We start from the raw sequence: 17,230 nt of genomic DNA, 5'->3' as shown, positions 1-17,230 counted from the left end.
GTAATGTATTTTACTTTAAAAAGGTCATTTTACTCAAACAGGTTCATGGGCTTCACTGTATTCCACAGGGTTCCTAAATCGTACTCTGTACAGTTCTGGAAATCAGTTAGCCAGAGACGAGAACATGAATGCAGAATAGGGTGAGAAACAAAGACTCCTTCAGCATATTTTACCTTAATAGATTTCCCAGCTAGCAAGACTGCAGCTAGCGAGATTGTCCTCCTGGTGCTCAGGACACCAAGTCACAGAGAAGTCCGAGCGCGGCGCTGGACACCTAGGACTTTACATCCCTCCATGCCCAAAGCAGCAGGCATCACAGTCCATTCAGTGACTCAGAAGGAGGACTTAGGGCTGGGGATGGGACCAAGCAGATAAAGCACTGCCTCTCAGGCCTGATGACCCGAGTTCAATCCCCACGACCCACATTAAAAAAAAAAAAAAGGGAGAGAGTGACTGCAGTTGTCCTCTGACCTCACAAGCTCCCCAGGGCCCCAAGGCGTGCCCACCTCACCATTCACATCACAATAATACTTTTTTTTTTTTTTTTTTGGCTTTTTTCGAGACAGGGTTTCTCTGTGTAGCCCTGGCTGTCCTGGAACTCACTCTGTAGACCAGGCTGGCCTCGAACTCAGAAATCCACCTACACCACCATGCCCAGCTACAATAATACATTTTAAAGGATGACTTTGAGCTATACCTGCCAACTGTCTCTGCTGCTGTGACCACTACTAGACAGAGGAAGTCTTGCCTGGTGGGTAAATGAACAGTCAAGGGTGCCCATGGAGAGCCACCTCTGCCAGGCCCACTCCTGAACTCCTAGAGCCTCGTGGGCTCAGACCCTCTCGCCTTGGCTGAAGCTGCAGAAGGGACTCAGCTGTGCACTGTCCCCTCCCCAGGGACCATGGGGGGGAGGGGCGTGCACTGTCTCCTCCCCCAGGGACCATGGGGGGAGGGGGAGGGGGAAGGGGTGTGCACTGTCTCCTCCCCCAGGGATCATGGGGGGGGAGTAGTGTGCACTGTCTCCTCCCCCAGGGACCATGGGGGGGTGAGGTAGGGTGGGGGTGGGGGAAGGGTGTGCACTGTCTCCTCCCCCAGGGACCACAGGATGCGGTGGGGGTGGGGGGAAGGGACTATCTTGTGCCTTGGTGATAGATCAGTCTCCTTCCTGTCCCCCACCCCCCAGGGTCCAGGGATTGACCCAGGTGATGAGAGAATGAAGATAGGACCTATACCAGCCCCCCTCCAAGTCCCCAGAGCAGCCCCAGGACGTAAGTCCAGAAGAGCTAGAACTGGGTAGGCTATGCATTTACTTTATACATCTAAGTCAGGGAGGTGGGTTTATGGTACATGGCTGAACAGGAGGCAGATTTAGCTCATCTTTATAAGAGGTCTCAGTAGGGGAGCAGCCTTAGGCTGCAGTTATCCCAGAGGAGGAAGCTGATAGCTTCTGTGTAGACTGTTAAAATCTGCACTCAGACCGGGGAAAGGCTTCACCACCCCTCTAAGCTTCATGGGCTCAGGCCCACAGAGTGGGTCCTTGATAGCTCAGCCCACGTCAACAACGCACGCACGTTCACTTGGGATCTTATCTGCTCCTTACACTTAACACAAGGCTTCTTCTTCTTTTCCCCATGGTGGTGTGGGGGGGTGGGGTGGGAGTTTATTTCTTGCTGGAAATGGAATGATCAAAGCAAGGCCCCACCTCATAGGCTCTATCAAGACAGAAGGGCCACTACCAGAATGAACCGCCTCCTTTAACACTGGCCATGGGCTCCACCTGCAAGCCTTCCAGGACTTCAAGGCTTGTTTCTTTGTTCTGAAGCTCAGGGTATGGCCTCTTCACACACACACACACACACACACACACACACACCCTTCCCCTTCAGTACACACTGAACCACTAAGACCTCCCACTGTGCCCCCACAGCAGCCCTGGAGTGCAGGTCCTGTTGCTTACCCATTCTCAGGTGAGAGAACTGAGGCTTGGAGAGATGACACTTCAGAAAATAACTGGAAAATGGTGGAAGAGAATGGGAGCTCAGGTCCAAAATGTACTGCATTTCTTTATTAAATATTTGTAATTCTGTGTGTGCCTTGGTGTTTTGTCTGCATGTGTGTCTGTGCGTATCACCGCTGTGCCCGGCATCCACAGAGGCCAGAAGAGGGTGCTGGCTTGCTTTCTTTCAATTAGTACTTCTCAAAATTCATCTATTCATGCATCACTTTAATGATTTCTTTTTGCCACATAATGGCCTGTGGTCATATTTATTTAATGTTTTTCATTAAACAAGCTTAGGTTTTTTTCTTTGAAATAATTAGAAAGGAAAACTTACAGTTACCAAAAATAGAGGGCGGCTGGGGAGTTAGCAAGGGTTGGTACAGTGTTCACCTAGCACGGACAAAGCCCTGGGCTCCGTCCCCAGTTCCCAGAGCTTGGGGGAGCAGAGAGGAGGGGAGGGGAGGGCAAGGGAGAGGAGGGGAGGCAAGATCAAGAGTTCAAGGACATGGCCAAGCATGATGGGACATGCCTTTAATCCCAGAGGCAGACAGATCTATGTAAGTTTGCATTTAGCCTGGTCTGCAAAGTGAGTCTTGGACAGTCAGGACTGTTGCACAGAGAAACCCTGTATCAAAATCAAAAAACAAACAACATCAACAACAAAAAAAGAGTTCAAGGTCATCTCTGACAACATAGCAAGTTTGAGCCCTGGCTGGGCTACACAAGACCATCTTGAAGGAGGAATGGGGTGGGGGGGGGAGAAGGAACAAGAAAGAAGATAAAAGAAGGTGGGGGAGTAACCAGAACACATTATATAAATGCATGAAATTGTCAGAGAACTAAGTTAATTAAAAAGCAGGAAGACCACCATCTCCAGCCTCAAGTAGAAAGCAGCTGTGTAATCCAAGCCTGCAAATAGCAGTGTGAGTCTTCGCCCAGGGGGCTCTGCTTCAGAAGAGATGGTAACGTTAGCACAATGTTAAAGACATTCAGGAACCAACTGAGATTCTTTCCTCGATATCATCAAAGGGGTGGAAAGAGAGACTGCCAATGCTCTGTCACACAGGCCTGTCACTCCTGTGCCTGGGAGGCTGGAGCTGAGGGATCTGCCTCTTGAAGACCCCATCTCAATAATGGTTCACTGATATTCTATGCCCTGTGGCGGTAGCTAAGCTAGCCCTGCTTCACCTAACCACACCTGACACCTTAGTCGGTCGTGGGAAATGCCGGTTGAGCTGGAGATAACCGAGGCAGGAGCAGATGCATCTGATAATCACACTGCCAGCCTGTTCCTTCCTTCCAAGAGACAGCTCATGCTGAGAGAAGGGGCTGGCTAGCCTGCCAGTGGGACACAGCTGAAGGCCATGACTCACCCTCCCCCAGAGTTCACAGCAAGAGGTGTTGAACTCAATAGTCCCTCCTCCAGCCATGACTAATTGCTGACAGTGTCCATCTTCTGGTGACCCTGGCAGGAAACTACAGCTTCTATGAGTTTATGGTCGTGGTGGCTGTGGCATCACCAAAGGATGGCATCTGCGAGTCCTCTCTGCCTTCTGGCTTGTGTTCCCCTTCCTCCTCCACCTTGTTCCCACAGCCGTAGGTGAGTGGTACCCACATCTTGTTCAGGGCTGCTCACTCAGCCACCATGTCTTCTCAGTGCCTGGGCCTCGCTTGCGGTCTTTAGGCAGTGGTTGGCTGCTCCCATAACAAATAGGCACACCTTGCCTGGCGGGTCTTCTCTAGCTCCGGCAGGTGTCCAGGCAGGAGGCAAGAAGAGGCTGCACTGTTTTGGGAGTCTCTGGAGCATCTCTGACCAATGACTGACACAGAAGTGCTCCAAACATCCTGGTTCTGGGATTTTTTTTTTTTTTTTTTTTTTTTTTTAGTAACCCACAGTTTCTAGGAGCAGTGTTATCCGGCCATGTAGGGGATCTCCCCTCTAGTGTGTGTGTGTGTGTGTGTGTGTGTGTGTGTATGTGTACACATATATATGAGAGGGAGTGAGAAAGAGATTCATTCTTTAAGTTCTGTTCCTCTGAGAACCCCAACTAATAAAGCTACTGACTGCTTAGTATCCTTCTTGTTCTCTTTGGAAACACACAAACGAGAACACTACTACAATGGGCAACATTCTTCTATGTCTGCTGGCTGCCCTGGGGCTGTTTAGTCCACCCTTGTGTGAGGAGTCTTTTGCTCTCAAGTGCTGGCATCTGACCTGTGCCCTTTTAAATCTGTTGCTAATTTTGTTTCTGCACTGGGAAGCCCCTCTGGTCAGGCTAAGGAAGCTAGGACTCCAAGTGGAGGCTTTTCAGTGATCTTCCCTCATGACAAAAATGGGTGATCTGTTATTGAAAGACATGTCCTTGGCCTAAGCAAGCTCTGATTTGATCTAACCATATCATGTACTCTTCTGATCTATCACTGCAGGCCCCTGAGCATTGCTGTGCTCACTCGTGGGTCATTTTGTCATTAATCTGGCTCAATCCATGTTTGCAATGATGATTTGATAAAGGCTGAAAATGGGAAGTGAATGGCAACAGATGCGCGCTCCTCCAGCCTACTCTGGGTGACTCTGGGGACAGGGACAAGGGTCTTACAGAGATGTCAGAGTATCTCACTCCTTGCCACCAGGTGGCCTCACAGGGAGTCTCACCAGGGGTCAATGCTCTTCTGGTGGGAAGAACCCCAGCTCACTCACAAGAGGCACCACGGGCACGCTCACCCTGCATCTTGGCTTGGCCACACTGCTTGGTATTGAGACTTTCTGAGGCATGTCAAGTGGAATGTCTGGCCTCCTGGTGACTCTCTAGGAAGGAATTGCCACCAGGCAGGACACCTTTCTGCCCCAAACACTTTAACATTGACTCCTCTTGCATTGGTCACCAAAAGAAGCCTTTGAGCCATAGGTGGTGGAACATATCTGCACTCCCAGTCCCGGGGAGGTAGCTGAGGGTGGATCGGGGGTTCTAGGTCATCCTTGGCTGCATAGCAAGTTCATGTTTGAGGTTAGCCTGGGCTGCATGAGACCCTTGTCTCCCAGGAGACAAAAACAGGCAAATCTCCCTTAAGAAGCTCACACTTAACCTCTCTACTGTGCTTGCCTTCTTCCCAATCACCTCTTCTTCCTCACCTCCATTAACCCTCATGCCTAAAGGGGGTTACTACTAAAAATGTCTTTTAGTACACTCCAATTCTGCTACATTAAAAGAGAAAAAAAATTGAAAGAAGGGGGGAGGTGAGCCCACATGCTACCCTCCACAGTCCCAGGGGGCAGGGCTTCTGGCTGGGGGCTGCCTCTTGGGTCGGCCTTGCCCTGGAATGTCAGATCAGCTGAAGACCTCACACAGCAGATGAAAAGCCCAGGTCCTCTTACTGTCTGCTAGCACACAAGCCGAATCTTTTTACTTCCCTAGGTCTTAGCATGTCTTCATCATCAAGGTTTTCCTTACCCTCTGTTCTGCCTTCTCTCTCTCTCTCTCTCTCTCTCTGTGTGTGTGTGTGTGTGTGTGTGTGTGTGTGTATGTGTGTCCCTTCATGGGAAAAAGAATATTTGTAAACCCCAATTTAAAATATAAATAGACAAAAACAATAAGCCTCTAACCAAATGAGGCCTAAATCAGCACTGGAAGATTAGTACCTGTTTCTACTCAAGTTAATAATTTACTGTGTCTCCCTGTGCATGCTTGGCTTCAACAGAGGATCTTTAACATGGGATGCAACTTCTTCAGAGAGCTTCAGTTCCCAGGAGGCATGTGGACAGGGGGGAGGGCGCTGAGGAGGGGCAGGTAGATGCTGGGGAGCAAATGGAACATCTGGGGTTCCAGGTCTAACTTGTGGCTCACTCAGCAAGGAGGTTTGAGCCTGAGCCGGGGCTGCCAAAGGGAGGAGGGCTGCTACAGGCAGTGATTAAATGAAGGCAGTTTTTTTCTTTTGAAAAAATTTTAAATTGTTATTTTTAAAACTATATGAAATAAAGTTTACCATCTAAGTGGGGTGGGGGTACCTTCAGTCTCAGCACATAGGAGGTAAAGGCAGGAAGATCAGAGCTTAAAGGTCAGCCTGCATGAGACCCTGTCTCATAAAGAACAAGTAATTAATAATTAATAATAGTATAGCAGTATTTGGTTGCTGGGGATACAGCTCTGGTATATCACATACCCTAAAGGACCTAGGTTAAATGCTGAGGACAGCCAAAATAAAATAAAAAGTACCATGTTGTTTTACCCCACCCCACCCCTCTTTTTTTGAATGAGTCTCATTATGTAGCCCTGGCTGGTCTGCAATGTACTATGTAGCCTAGGCTGGCCTCATACCCAAAAGAGGTTAGCCTGCCATTGCCTCTAGAGAACTAGAATTAAAGGCATGTGCAGGCATACTGGGTCTTGTTTGTTTTTTGAGACAAGATCTCATTAAGTCCCAGCTGGCCTCAAACTCTCTGTGTAGTCAACAATAATTTTGAATTTTCACTGGAAAATGATAGCAGTCTGGAAAGTAACAAGACAGGGCCTGACTATGTATATGTAGCACAGGATGACCTTGAAGCCTGCCTTGGCCTACAGAGTGCTGGGACTAAAGGGCTATCCCACTGTGCTTGACTGCCTCTATTTAAAGGCTGAACAACATTCTGTTGTGCCTACTCATTCACCAAGGGGCACGTGGCTTGACCCCACACCTCTTGGCCCTGGGGATAACACTGAACCCAGCGCATTCTTCTCAAAAAATACTCTGAGGTGAGATCACTGTATCACAGAAATACTTTGAGCCTAGCCTAACCCCAAGGCTACAGGAAGCTCACAGTTTCTGTTGGTTGGTTTGTACCTGCCTCCAATTCCCCTGGGTTTCTCCCTCTTCCACCCCTCCCCCCTTATTCTTTCCCCCTCTCCCCCTCCCCCAACATCTTCAAACTCACTCTGTAAATCAGGCTGACCCTGATCTCAGAGCTCTGCCTCCCTCTGCCTCCTTAGTGCTGGGATTAAAGGCACACACCATCCACTCCTTATCCTAAACTACACCAACAGATGGACTACTCGAGGGCTGTACAGAGCGCTCATCCTGGCATCTCTCCGCCTGCCTCAGAATAAAACCTGCCCGCTTCTCAGGAAGATAAAGGTTTGCCTCAGGGTACTGCAGCCACTCAACCTGGCCTGTTCTGGGCTTCATCCTTACAGATGTATATTCAAATACAAAGGCAAGGCTCTCCCAGCCTGCCCTAATAATGTTAGACCCCAAACAGGTCATGAATCAGTGATGCCCCGGTATTGCCTAGGCAATAGTCATTCTGGGACTGCAGGCCTTGGTAATCAACTGACGCCCTCAAAGCCAGGTGAGAAGATTGTGAACATGGCTCTGAGGCCACTCTGTGACCTTGTTTCCACATCAATGGGGCTCATGATGTCAGAAGGCCAAGTCTAGACCCTGCACCACCCCAGAACATATCCAGTCCAGCTGACTCTTTGGAACCTGAGTGCTAGGCCCTGATTCCATGAGCAGAGAGTGGTCCCAGCAGCACAGGACACAAATCCTCACCCCGGGAAAAGCAGCTTCCAACCTCTCACCCTTAAGGGGGAGGGCAACCATGGGGTAGTATCTGTCAGCCCGCCCCTCCCCCACACACCCAGGCTAGCCTAGCCACACCCTGTCACTTCTGTCCAGGCAGGGGCTTCCTTTCCAGAGCAGGAGGGGTGGGGTCAGGGAGGAGCCTGGAGATTAGGGAGGGACACTGAGTTTTTCAAGCAAGAACAGTTTCTCAACTACAGCCATCCCTCCACCATCTCCAGCTATGCAGGGAGCCTGGGTGCTGCTGCTGCTGGGCCTCAGGCTACAGCTGTCCTTTGGTGTCATTCCAGGTAAGAAGGCCGCTCTCCCTGCTGGTCCCCACTCACAAGCACAGCATTCCGCTGACACCTGCCTCTCCCTTGACCAGTGGAGGAGAAGACCCCCGCCTTCTGGGACCAAAAGGCAAAGGAGGCCCTAGAGATTGCCAAAAAGCTGCAGCCCATTCAGACAGCAGCCAGGAACCTCATCATCTTCCTGGGGGACGGTGAGTGTGGGAGGCTGAGCCACCCTGGGGCTCCCCCAAGCTCCAGGCACCCATTGATGGGTCCAGGAAAGCCTCAGAGCTCAGGACTGACCAGGTTCTGTTCCTTCAGGGATGGGGGTGCCCACGGTGACAGCCACCAGGATCCTAAAGGGACAGTTGAGCGGTCATCTAGGACCTGAGACACCCCTGGCCATGGACCTTTTCCCATACATGGCTCTGTCCAAGGTGAGCACTGGGATGCATATCTAGGACGGGAAAGGGGGCTGGAGGAGGAAGAACCCAGAAGACCTGGGGCCCAGGTTTGCAAGCAGGACAGTGTAGCCATGTCCCAGGACGCAGGGACTAATGTCTACCAGTAGCACCCAGCTGAGAGTGCCTCTGTCCCCAGACATACAACGTGGACAGACAGGTCCCAGACAGCGCAGGCACGGCCACGGCCTATCTCTGCGGGGTCAAGGCCAACTACAAGACCATCGGCCTGAGCGCGGCTGCTCGATTCAACCAGTGCAACACCACATTTGGCAACGAGGTCTTCTCGGTGATGTACCGTGCCAAGGAAGCAGGTAAACCCGGAATGGAGGCGCACGCCATTAATCCCAGGAGCTGGGAGGCAGAGGCAGGCAGATCTGACTTCAAGGCCAGTCTGGTCTACATAGTGAGTTCCAGGCCAGCCAGAGCTACATAGCAAGGACTTGTGCAAAAACAAACAAACAAAAACCAGCAAAACCAAGTGGCTTAGGGCCAGGCTAAGGAGCTAGAGCAAGCTTGGAGCACCTGATTGCTGTCATTTCTAGGGAAGTCTGTGGGAGTGGTGACCACCACATCGGTGCAGCACGCCTCTCCAGCTGGCACCTATGCGCACACTGTGAACCGTGATTGGTACTCGGATGCAGAGATGTCCACTGCTGCTCTGCAGGACGGCTGCAAGGACATCTCTCTACAGCTCATCTCCAACATGGACATTGATGTGAGCCCCAAGGGGGAGGGAGGGAGGAGGGCTGTATGGAGGTGTCACCACAGTATAGGCAGCTAACAGCCCCAGCTCTGGGTCCTCTGTGGTGTCTGAGGAATGGGTAGGGGACGGGTGTTGACATGCAGCCTAGGAGATGCCCTTCCCACATAGCTGGTGGGATCTGTCAGTTTGTCAGGAGGAGACAGAGGAATTCCAAGTCCTCCTGTCCTGACCTTCTGATTTTAGGTGATCCTTGGTGGGGGCCGCAAGTTCATGTTTCCCAAGGGGACACCGGACCCTGAGTACTCGGGCCACAGAGCTCAGTCCGGAAGCAGGCTGGATGGACAGAATCTGGTACAGAAATGGCTGGCAAAGCACCAGGTGACAGAGGCACCGGGTATGGGGCTGGCAAGCATTAATTAGGACAGGGCTATGCATCTCACAGGTGTGTGCTAAGACTGGCTGTGTCCCTGCAGGGGGCCCGGTATGTGTGGAACCGCACAGAGCTCCTTCAGGCATCCCAGGACTCAGCCGTGACTCACCTCATGGGTAATGGTCCGTTTCCTACCACGTCATCTTTTAGAAGGACTTCACTGAACATCTATGTAAGTGTCATGACCCTGGGATCCGTGTGTTTCTGTGTCCCTCAGGCCTCTTTGAACCTAGCAACATGAAATATGACATCTACCGAGACCCTGCTCAGGACCCTTCCCTGGCCGAGATGACGGAGGCGGCTGTGCGCATGCTCAACAGGAACCGCAAAGGCTTCTATCTCTTTGTGGAAGGTGAGTGCCCGTGCCTGGCAGACAGGAGGAGGAGGCAGCGGCCCAGCACAGGCTCAAGCATCTCTCATCTCTGGTTTCCCGCAGGGGGCCGCATCGACCATGGCCACCATGAAACCGTAGCCTACCGTGCCCTGACTGAGGCTGTCATGTTCGACTCGGCGGTTGAGAAGGCAGCCAAGCTCACCAGTGAGAAGGACACGATGGTGATTGTCACCGCTGACCACTCTCACGTCTTCTCTTTCGGTGGCTATGTGCCTCGAGGGAACTCCATCTTTGGTAGGTCAGGGACAAGGCAAATGTATCAAATGTATTGGTCACATAGGAGAAATTTCTATGGGCCTCAGTTTCCTTGTCTGTCAAGTGTGTATGGATACAGTATTTTGGTGTGTATTGGCTTCATGCCAGGGCAGTGGCCAAGTGTCTCTCTCCCCCTGCAGGACTGGGGGCCCCCTTCAATGCTCTGGATGGCAAACCTTTCACCTCAATCCTATATGGCAATGGTCCCGGCTATAAACTTGAGAAAGGTACCCGGCCAGATGTCACTGACAAAGAGAGTCGTAAGTTCTGTGGAGCCACCACCCTTGTAGTTGAAAGCAGAGGAGACTGGGGTCTTCTCCTGGCCTGAATACCTTGTTTCCCTAGGTGACCCCAAGTACCGGCAGCAGGCGGCTGTGCCCCTGTCGTCAGAGACCCACGGCGGGGAGGACGTGGCGATATTCGCGCGTGGCCCGCAGGCGCACCTGGTGCACGGAGTGCAGGAGCAGAACTACATTGCACACGTCATGGCCTTCGCAGGCTGCCTGGAGCCCTACACCGACTGCGGCCTGGCGCCCCCTGCCGGCCAGAGCAGTGCCGCGCACCTGGGCCACACCCCCGCCTTGCTGTTCCTGTTGGTAGGGACAATGTTGATGCTGATGGTGGCAGCTGAGCCCTGACTACCTAAGCTCACTGGATTCCACTCCACTGTCCCACAGCTGGCTCGAACGTTCCCGGCTATGGTGGTTTGAAAATGGTTTGCACAGGGAGTGGCACTATTAGGAGTTGTGGCCTTGTTGGAGGAAGTCCTTCAAACGAAGATGTACAACTCTCAGCTCCTCCTGCACCATGCCTGCCTGGGAGCTACACACTCCCCGCCTTGATGACAATGGATTAAACCTATATGCCAGCCCCAATGAAATGTTGTCCTTATAAGAGTTGCCTTGGTCGGGGACTGGAGAGATGACTCAGCGGTTAAGAGCACCGACTGTTCTTCCAGAGGTCTTGAGTTCAATTCCCAGCAACCACATGGTGGTTCACAGCAATCTGTAATGGGATCAGAGACCCTCTTCTGGAGTCTGAAGACAGCAACTGTGTACTCACATACACACACAAAAAAAAAAACCCTTAATAATATATAAATAAATAAATCTTTTAAAAAAAAGTTGCCTTGGTCATAATGCCTGTTCACAGCAGTAAAACCCTAAGTAAAATCGTGGCTATCACTGATATCACTGATATCATATATATATCTCCTCCAGACTCCTCCTGCCCCTCTGGTGTCCTGTGCTTTGGCTTCAGGTTCCCAGCCTCAGACACCATGGGCTCTAACAACAGACCTCATTGTTATACCCAGCGTCGACCTAACAGGATACCCAGCAGACCACGGGAATGCCATACTGGTGCCTGTCACAGATGCCAGCTCCCAGAAAATGTGACACCAGCCCAGCCTGTGCCTGAGGACCATGTAGACACTTGGTGTCCCCACAGGACAAGGACTGAACAAGAGTGTGCTGGCTTTTCTTGGCTTCCGTGTCCACAGCACACCCAACAGAGCCTGGAGAGGCTGAGGCCACCGTCATAACCTCAGCTGCCCCCATTCACGTTCCTCCTGCCGCAACCTCCCAGGTGCTCTAATTACACTCACGTGCCTCTGGGCCCGGCTTGCACATTAATGTCCGAGCAAAGGATGCTTCTTCCTTCATTCTCCTGGGAGATTTTGCAATAATAAAATGAACTATTACACAGCACAATGCTAGCAGTGCTTTGCTGAAAGAAAAGCTGAGTGCTCTGGTTGAGGCAGAGTGACAAACGGAGACCGAGTGAGGGAGAGGGACAGGGAGTTGGAGGGGCATTGGAAAATCCAGACATGAGCAGCCCTGTAGGAGTACAAGCCTCCTGGAGTGAGCTTCAGGTTTGCAAGGGCCAAATAGCGTAACCACACACAGCTCAGCTCTTGCCTAAGGCCCCACCCCTTAGCTGGCTGCAGAGGTAGAGCAGGTAACATACTAAGGCCAAAGTATAAAAAGCCCCAGTCACACGGAAGAATGTGTTTCAGGCTCTGACATGGCTCTAAGGGATCAGGGACAATACAATTTCCCATCTCCCTGTAGGTACTCCACTCCAGACTCTCAGAGGCTGCCTTGGAGTTGACCTCATTGACCTCTGATGGGCAAAGAGACCATTCAGCTCTTCCTAAGGTGGTCAGGGAATATCGCTGTCTTAGTCAGGGCTTCTATTCCTGCACAAACATCATGACCAAGAAGCAAGTTGGGAGGAAAGGGTTTATTTAGCTTACATTTCCACACTGCTGTTCATCACTAAAAAAAGTCAGGACTGGAACTCAAGCAGGTCAGGAAGCAGGAGCTGATGCAGAGGCCATGGAAGGATGTTTCTTACTGGCTTGCTTCCCCCTGACTTGCTCAGCTTGTTCTCTTATAGAACCCAGGACTACCAGCCCAGGGATGGCACCACCCACAAGGGGCCCTCCCCACTTGATCACTAATTGAGAAAATGCCCCACAGCTGGATCTCATGGAGGCACTTCCTCATCTGAAGCTCCTTTCTCTGTGATAACTCCAGCTTGTGTCAAGTTGACACACAAGACCAACCAGTACAATAGCTATGGTGACAACTGCCCTAGAAATCATCCAGGTTCTCCACCTCACCATCCCAGGAGGACCCTAGCCATCCAGGCTCTTAGAGGGCAGCAGTGAGCACTAACATCTGACCAGGGGATCTGGAAACATGATGCAGTGCTCCCAGCTGCCATCTGCAGAGATGGGGATTCAAAGGTCACCAAGTAGACAGCTCTGGGATGGGACCCTGAGGCAAGAAACTGGGAGTCAGGAGTAGGGGACCCGCAGCCTCACCTGTGGGGTGTGGAGGATGAGCGGGCACACCTGCTGCAGATACCTCAGAGCTAGCAACATCCTTGTCCTCAGAGAGGTCCTTCCGGAAGATCTGGGCCTGTAACTTTAATTTTTTCAAAGGCTACTTTTAATGATAGTTCTTAAACTCCTTAAACTCCACCACACACTAGAGGTAGTGTTAAAGAAAGGATACCTGCTTAGAAATGGTTCTTTGGAGCAACTCCCATCTGAATTGTCAGGCACAGGTCAGCAGCGGCAGCTCGATCCGCTCGGCAACACTTCACAGATATTCCATCAGTTCAGTGGAGTCAGGATAGCAACCACGAGTCAGCAGCAGTGGCACTACCTAGCAGAGACAGCCAGGCCTCGGCCTCGGCACAAGTCAGCAGAAGGGACCAGGGCTAAGAGGAACACGCTGTGACTCAGAGAACTGAAGATCAGTGAAGACCCAAGACCAGCAAGTGTTAGCTGTGCAAGCAAGCCAAGCTCAGCCCCTTTCACCGACCTCTGAGTCCTGTCTATGCGCCTTCCAAACATCACGTGTCCTCCACAGGTCTTGCCTCAGCATGTGAGTCTGTCTCAGCTGACATCACTCTGCCAACCAACCCTAGTCTGCAGAAGTGGTAAGAAGCCACTGCACGTCCAACAAATGGAGTTCAACTACTCAATATAATGTGGAGCAATACATTGGTGTCCTTAGCGAAGAATCTGTCGCGTGCCCTGCCACGTGCCTGCTTTAACAGAACACCCTCTCTCCTGTGTCAGAACATTCCTTGACAAGTCTGCCTTAGTCATCCAGCTGTATCCACTTCAACGAACCATTCCTTCACTTGTTTGCCTTAACAAAACACCACCAAACACAACTGACTTTCCAAAGAACCCTTAAGTTTCTACTTCATGGGCCAGATGCCATGTGAATATTCTCAAAGGTCCTGTAGGAGGAGGGTTCAGAAAGAAGCAACAAGAACACACCAGAAAGGCAGGGTGGTGGTGGTGGCACACACCTTTAATCCCAGCACTCTGAAGGCAGAGGCAGGAAGATCTCAAGTTCAAGGCCAGCCTGGTCTACCACATGAGTTCTAGGACATGCCGGGCTATGCATTAAAATGCTGTCTGGGAAAGCAAAACAACAAAAAACCCCACAGAAGCCCAGATGCACAGAAGCCCTAGTCTATCCCTGGGGCACCATCCTGTGAATCAGCGTCCTTTCCCGTACCTTCTACTGCCCACGAGGTCTAGGGCACTTGGCAGGGTGCTAAGTGTCTACAGCATCACTGTTGTACACAGAGTCCATTCTACATGGCATGGTGATCTGGGGTAGAAAGCAGACAGCCTTCTCCAGTTCCCCTCAGTAATCCACCAGCCCCGGCTGCTCACTTCCATCAGATCCAGCAGCAGGATGTAGCCCCTGAGCCTTCTCCTTACCAATGGGCCTCAGCAGGCTCAGCAGGTGACCCAGGAACACCCTGGGGGTGCCAAGGCCCTGCACTAGGACAGGCTCCCACAAGCTCAGAAAGGAAGGACTTAACTAACGGGCCACCAACAAACATATAGTAAAAGACCTACCATTGAACCAACCCCCTGGGACTGCTCCTTTCTGGAGTCCTTCCCTGAAGACCCAGCCCTTCCCAGAAACCTCCTTGTACCTCATGCTGAGCTGAGCACAAGGCTCTCTCAAACAGAGTGTACCTGTCCTTGTCAGTTTGGGGAGACAGACAGAGATCCAGGGCAGAAGGAATAGAGTTACCACCACCCCCATCCCCCGACACACATACAGACTCACAGCCTTCCTGTAAGATTAAAACGTTTTCACTGTATATATGCATTGGTGAGCTGTGTTTGGTTTTCCAGTCTTGTTGAATTCTCCATCTTCTTACCTCTGTCTACTGACAGCGGAGGTCACGAGTGTGTACTCCCACACACACCTGTTTCTGGGGCCTGTACCTCTCACCCCACAGTGGATCAACGCTGTCAAATGGAAGAACTGCAACTATTACTCCATGTCAGACATGAGGTGGACAGACACAGGGATATAGGTGGCCCTGAATGGCTGGGTTGTCTATATCCATTACAGCTTCTTGTTCCAATGTCTGGGATCCACACATGATCTTCTGGGTTCCTCCAAAGGGCTTGGGTCACTTCTCCAGCTCTGCCCTCTGTAGTATTCTAAGCTCAGGTTGATCCACTCCACTGTTGCTGCTGTTCTTGGTGGTCATCCCATGGTACTGGCATCTCCAATATACTTGGGTCTTCTACTGCAACTACGCTTTACCAATAGCCTCTCATAGGCTCTCTCCATGGTGCCAAGCCTCAACTTCTTTGCTTGACCCCTTCAATCCTAGGCAATCAACTGCAACTGAGGCTGCACCTTCACCAATGACCTTCCATTCCATGGCCTGTCACAGAGCCTCAGCTGCTCTCCATGACCCCTTCACACCCTCAAACCAGTACCACCTTGGAGATTCTTACACGTTACCAAGTCCAGCTACAGCATAAGGTACAACCTTGGCTCTCTCTGGAACACGGCATCTTTGTGCTCTCAGAAAACATTTCCCAGATTTCACCTCAGTGCAGCTGGTCTCTTCTTAAAGTCACCACTTTTTTTTTTTTTTAGCTCCAGCTAACCAGCATCCATTGTCCCCTTCTCCTCTTCACTAAAAAGCCAAAGATGCGTGGCCAAAGCTCCGAAAGCTCTGCTCTTTCTGGGGCTGGACCACGGCCCCCTATTCCATTGCATCTTCACCAGCTGTCTGTTTTCCTGCTCCTTCACACTGCCTAGCTTGGCTGCCCTGGAACAGGTTCTGCAGATTGACCTTGAACTCAGAGATCAGCACGATTGTGTCTCCTGAGTGCTGAGATTAAAGGCACGTAAAACCTTGCCTGAGTTTAAGCCTTTCTCTCCTTGGACCTTGCTCCATACCAGGCCGGCCTTGAACTCAAGAGATCTGCTTGCCTCTGTCTCCCGGGATTAAAGGCAAGCTCCCGGGATTAAAGGCAAGCGCCACCAAACCTGGACCTAAACTTTGCTGGGTGGGATCTCACTCAAAGGTCACCACTCCCTTAATTCAATTTAATATCCTTGAACACAGGGTTCAGTTCAGCCCGTTTAATAGTCCAACCATATATTTTATATTTTTCCTTTCTTTTTTTTATTTTTTTAGTTTTTATTTTTTGGTTTTTTTGAGACAGGGTTTCTCTGTGTAGCCCTGGCTGTCCTGGAACTCACTCTGTAGACCAGGCTGGCCTTGAACACAGAAATCTGCCTGCCTCTGCCTCCCAAGTGCTGGGATTACAGGCGTGTGCCACCACGCCCGGCTATATTTTTCCTTTCTAAACTTGTTATGCTTGTTCAAAATACTCTTCCTGAGACTTAACCATAAAACAAAGTCTCTGCTGGGCTTTTTTGAGACTTCCTTCTTCAAAGAAATTAATCTAAATCTCTTCACCTTGGCCTCAGACAGACTCTTCGGCCAATGGCAAAAAACAGTCACATTCTTCACCAAAATAATACAAAAACAGTTTCTACACCACTTACCAAAAGTCTTCTCCACTGAAACCTCTTGGGCCAGGTCTGCACCATTCAAATCACTGTGAGCTACAGAGTCGTCCACATTCTGACCAGAATGGCCCACTGAGCTCAACTTAGATGATTCTACTGCTGTCCAAATCCAAAGTCCCAAAAATCCACATTTGTCCAAACAAAAGCATGGTCAGGCGTATCACAGCAGTATCCCAGTCCCTGGTACCAACTTCTGTCTTTTTGATCACCAGAGGTGACAGGTGATGTGTACCTGATCCCTAGTGTTTTGCAGACACACAGACAGATTTCAGGACACTGGGGCAAACCCCAGCTGAGGAAGTCGGAGTCACCATAAGAACAGCATGGGAGGCACTTGACACTGTGCACCTATCACAACAGCAAAGATAATGCAGGCCTTTGGGTCAGCCTTCCAAAGATAACATATGGTTGTGGGTCACAGAGAGTGTGACCTCAATCCAGTGGGCACTGAGGCTGTGAACCTGATTTTAGATACAGCAAAGCTGGGTCATTGAAGCATCGCTGGCCCACATGTAAAGTGGTGACAACTGTGATTTGTTCAGTTTCTCCAGGGGGCTCGGGAGTTCATGCAGTTGTCCGAGTTTGTCTGGTATGTGTGAAATCCTCAGTTTGATCCCCAGCCCTGAATAAAACCAGGCATGGTGGCATAGGCTTATGATCTGAGTCCTCAGGAGCCGGAGGCAGGAGGATCCAGAGGCAGGAGGATCCGCTATTCAGGGCTATCCTTGGCTACCTATCGAGTTCAAGAGCAGCCTGGGCTGCTGTGAG

At 50.9% G+C, this 17,230-nt stretch overlaps 1 protein-coding gene across 1 annotated transcript; it reads left to right on the top strand.

The window, feature by feature from the left end:
* Positions 1-7,778: 7,778 nt before the first annotated feature.
* LOC127692356 (alkaline phosphatase, germ cell type-like) lies at positions 7,779-11,129 on the top strand. The gene is made up of 11 exons (XM_052192618.1): positions 7,779-7,845; positions 7,923-8,039; positions 8,149-8,264; positions 8,428-8,602; positions 8,834-9,006; positions 9,238-9,372; positions 9,468-9,540; positions 9,642-9,776; positions 9,861-10,052; positions 10,214-10,333; positions 10,419-11,129. The coding sequence occupies exons 1-11, from the start codon at positions 7,779-7,781 to the stop codon at positions 10,709-10,711; spliced, it is 1,596 nt and encodes a 531-aa protein (XP_052048578.1). The 3' UTR covers positions 10,712-11,129.
* The last annotated feature ends 6,101 nt before the right edge of the window (positions 11,130-17,230 follow it).

The sequence above is a fragment of the Apodemus sylvaticus genome, chromosome 9 (genome assembly GCF_947179515.1).
Source record: "Apodemus sylvaticus chromosome 9, mApoSyl1.1, whole genome shotgun sequence".
In the NCBI taxonomy this organism is placed as follows: domain Eukaryota; kingdom Metazoa; phylum Chordata; class Mammalia; order Rodentia; family Muridae; genus Apodemus; species Apodemus sylvaticus.
The sequence above is the reverse complement of the archived record's forward strand: the minus strand, read 5'-3'. Positions and strand labels throughout refer to the sequence as shown.

What these genes read in the sequence shown, in the direction of transcription:
- LOC127692356 (XM_052192618.1), top strand. Translation starts at nt 7,779, where the DNA reads ATGCAGGGAGCCTGGGTGCTGCTGCTGCTGGGCCTCAGGCTACAGCTG. An exon ending in AATGGCTGGCAAAGCACCAG is followed by an intron (nt 9,373 to 9,467) that starts GTGACAGAGGCA and finishes GTGTCCCTGCAG; the next exon opens with GGGGCCCGGTATGTGTGGAA. An exon ending in TCGAGGGAACTCCATCTTTG is followed by an intron (nt 10,053 to 10,213) that starts GTAGGTCAGGGA and finishes CTCCCCCTGCAG; the next exon opens with GACTGGGGGCCCCCTTCAAT.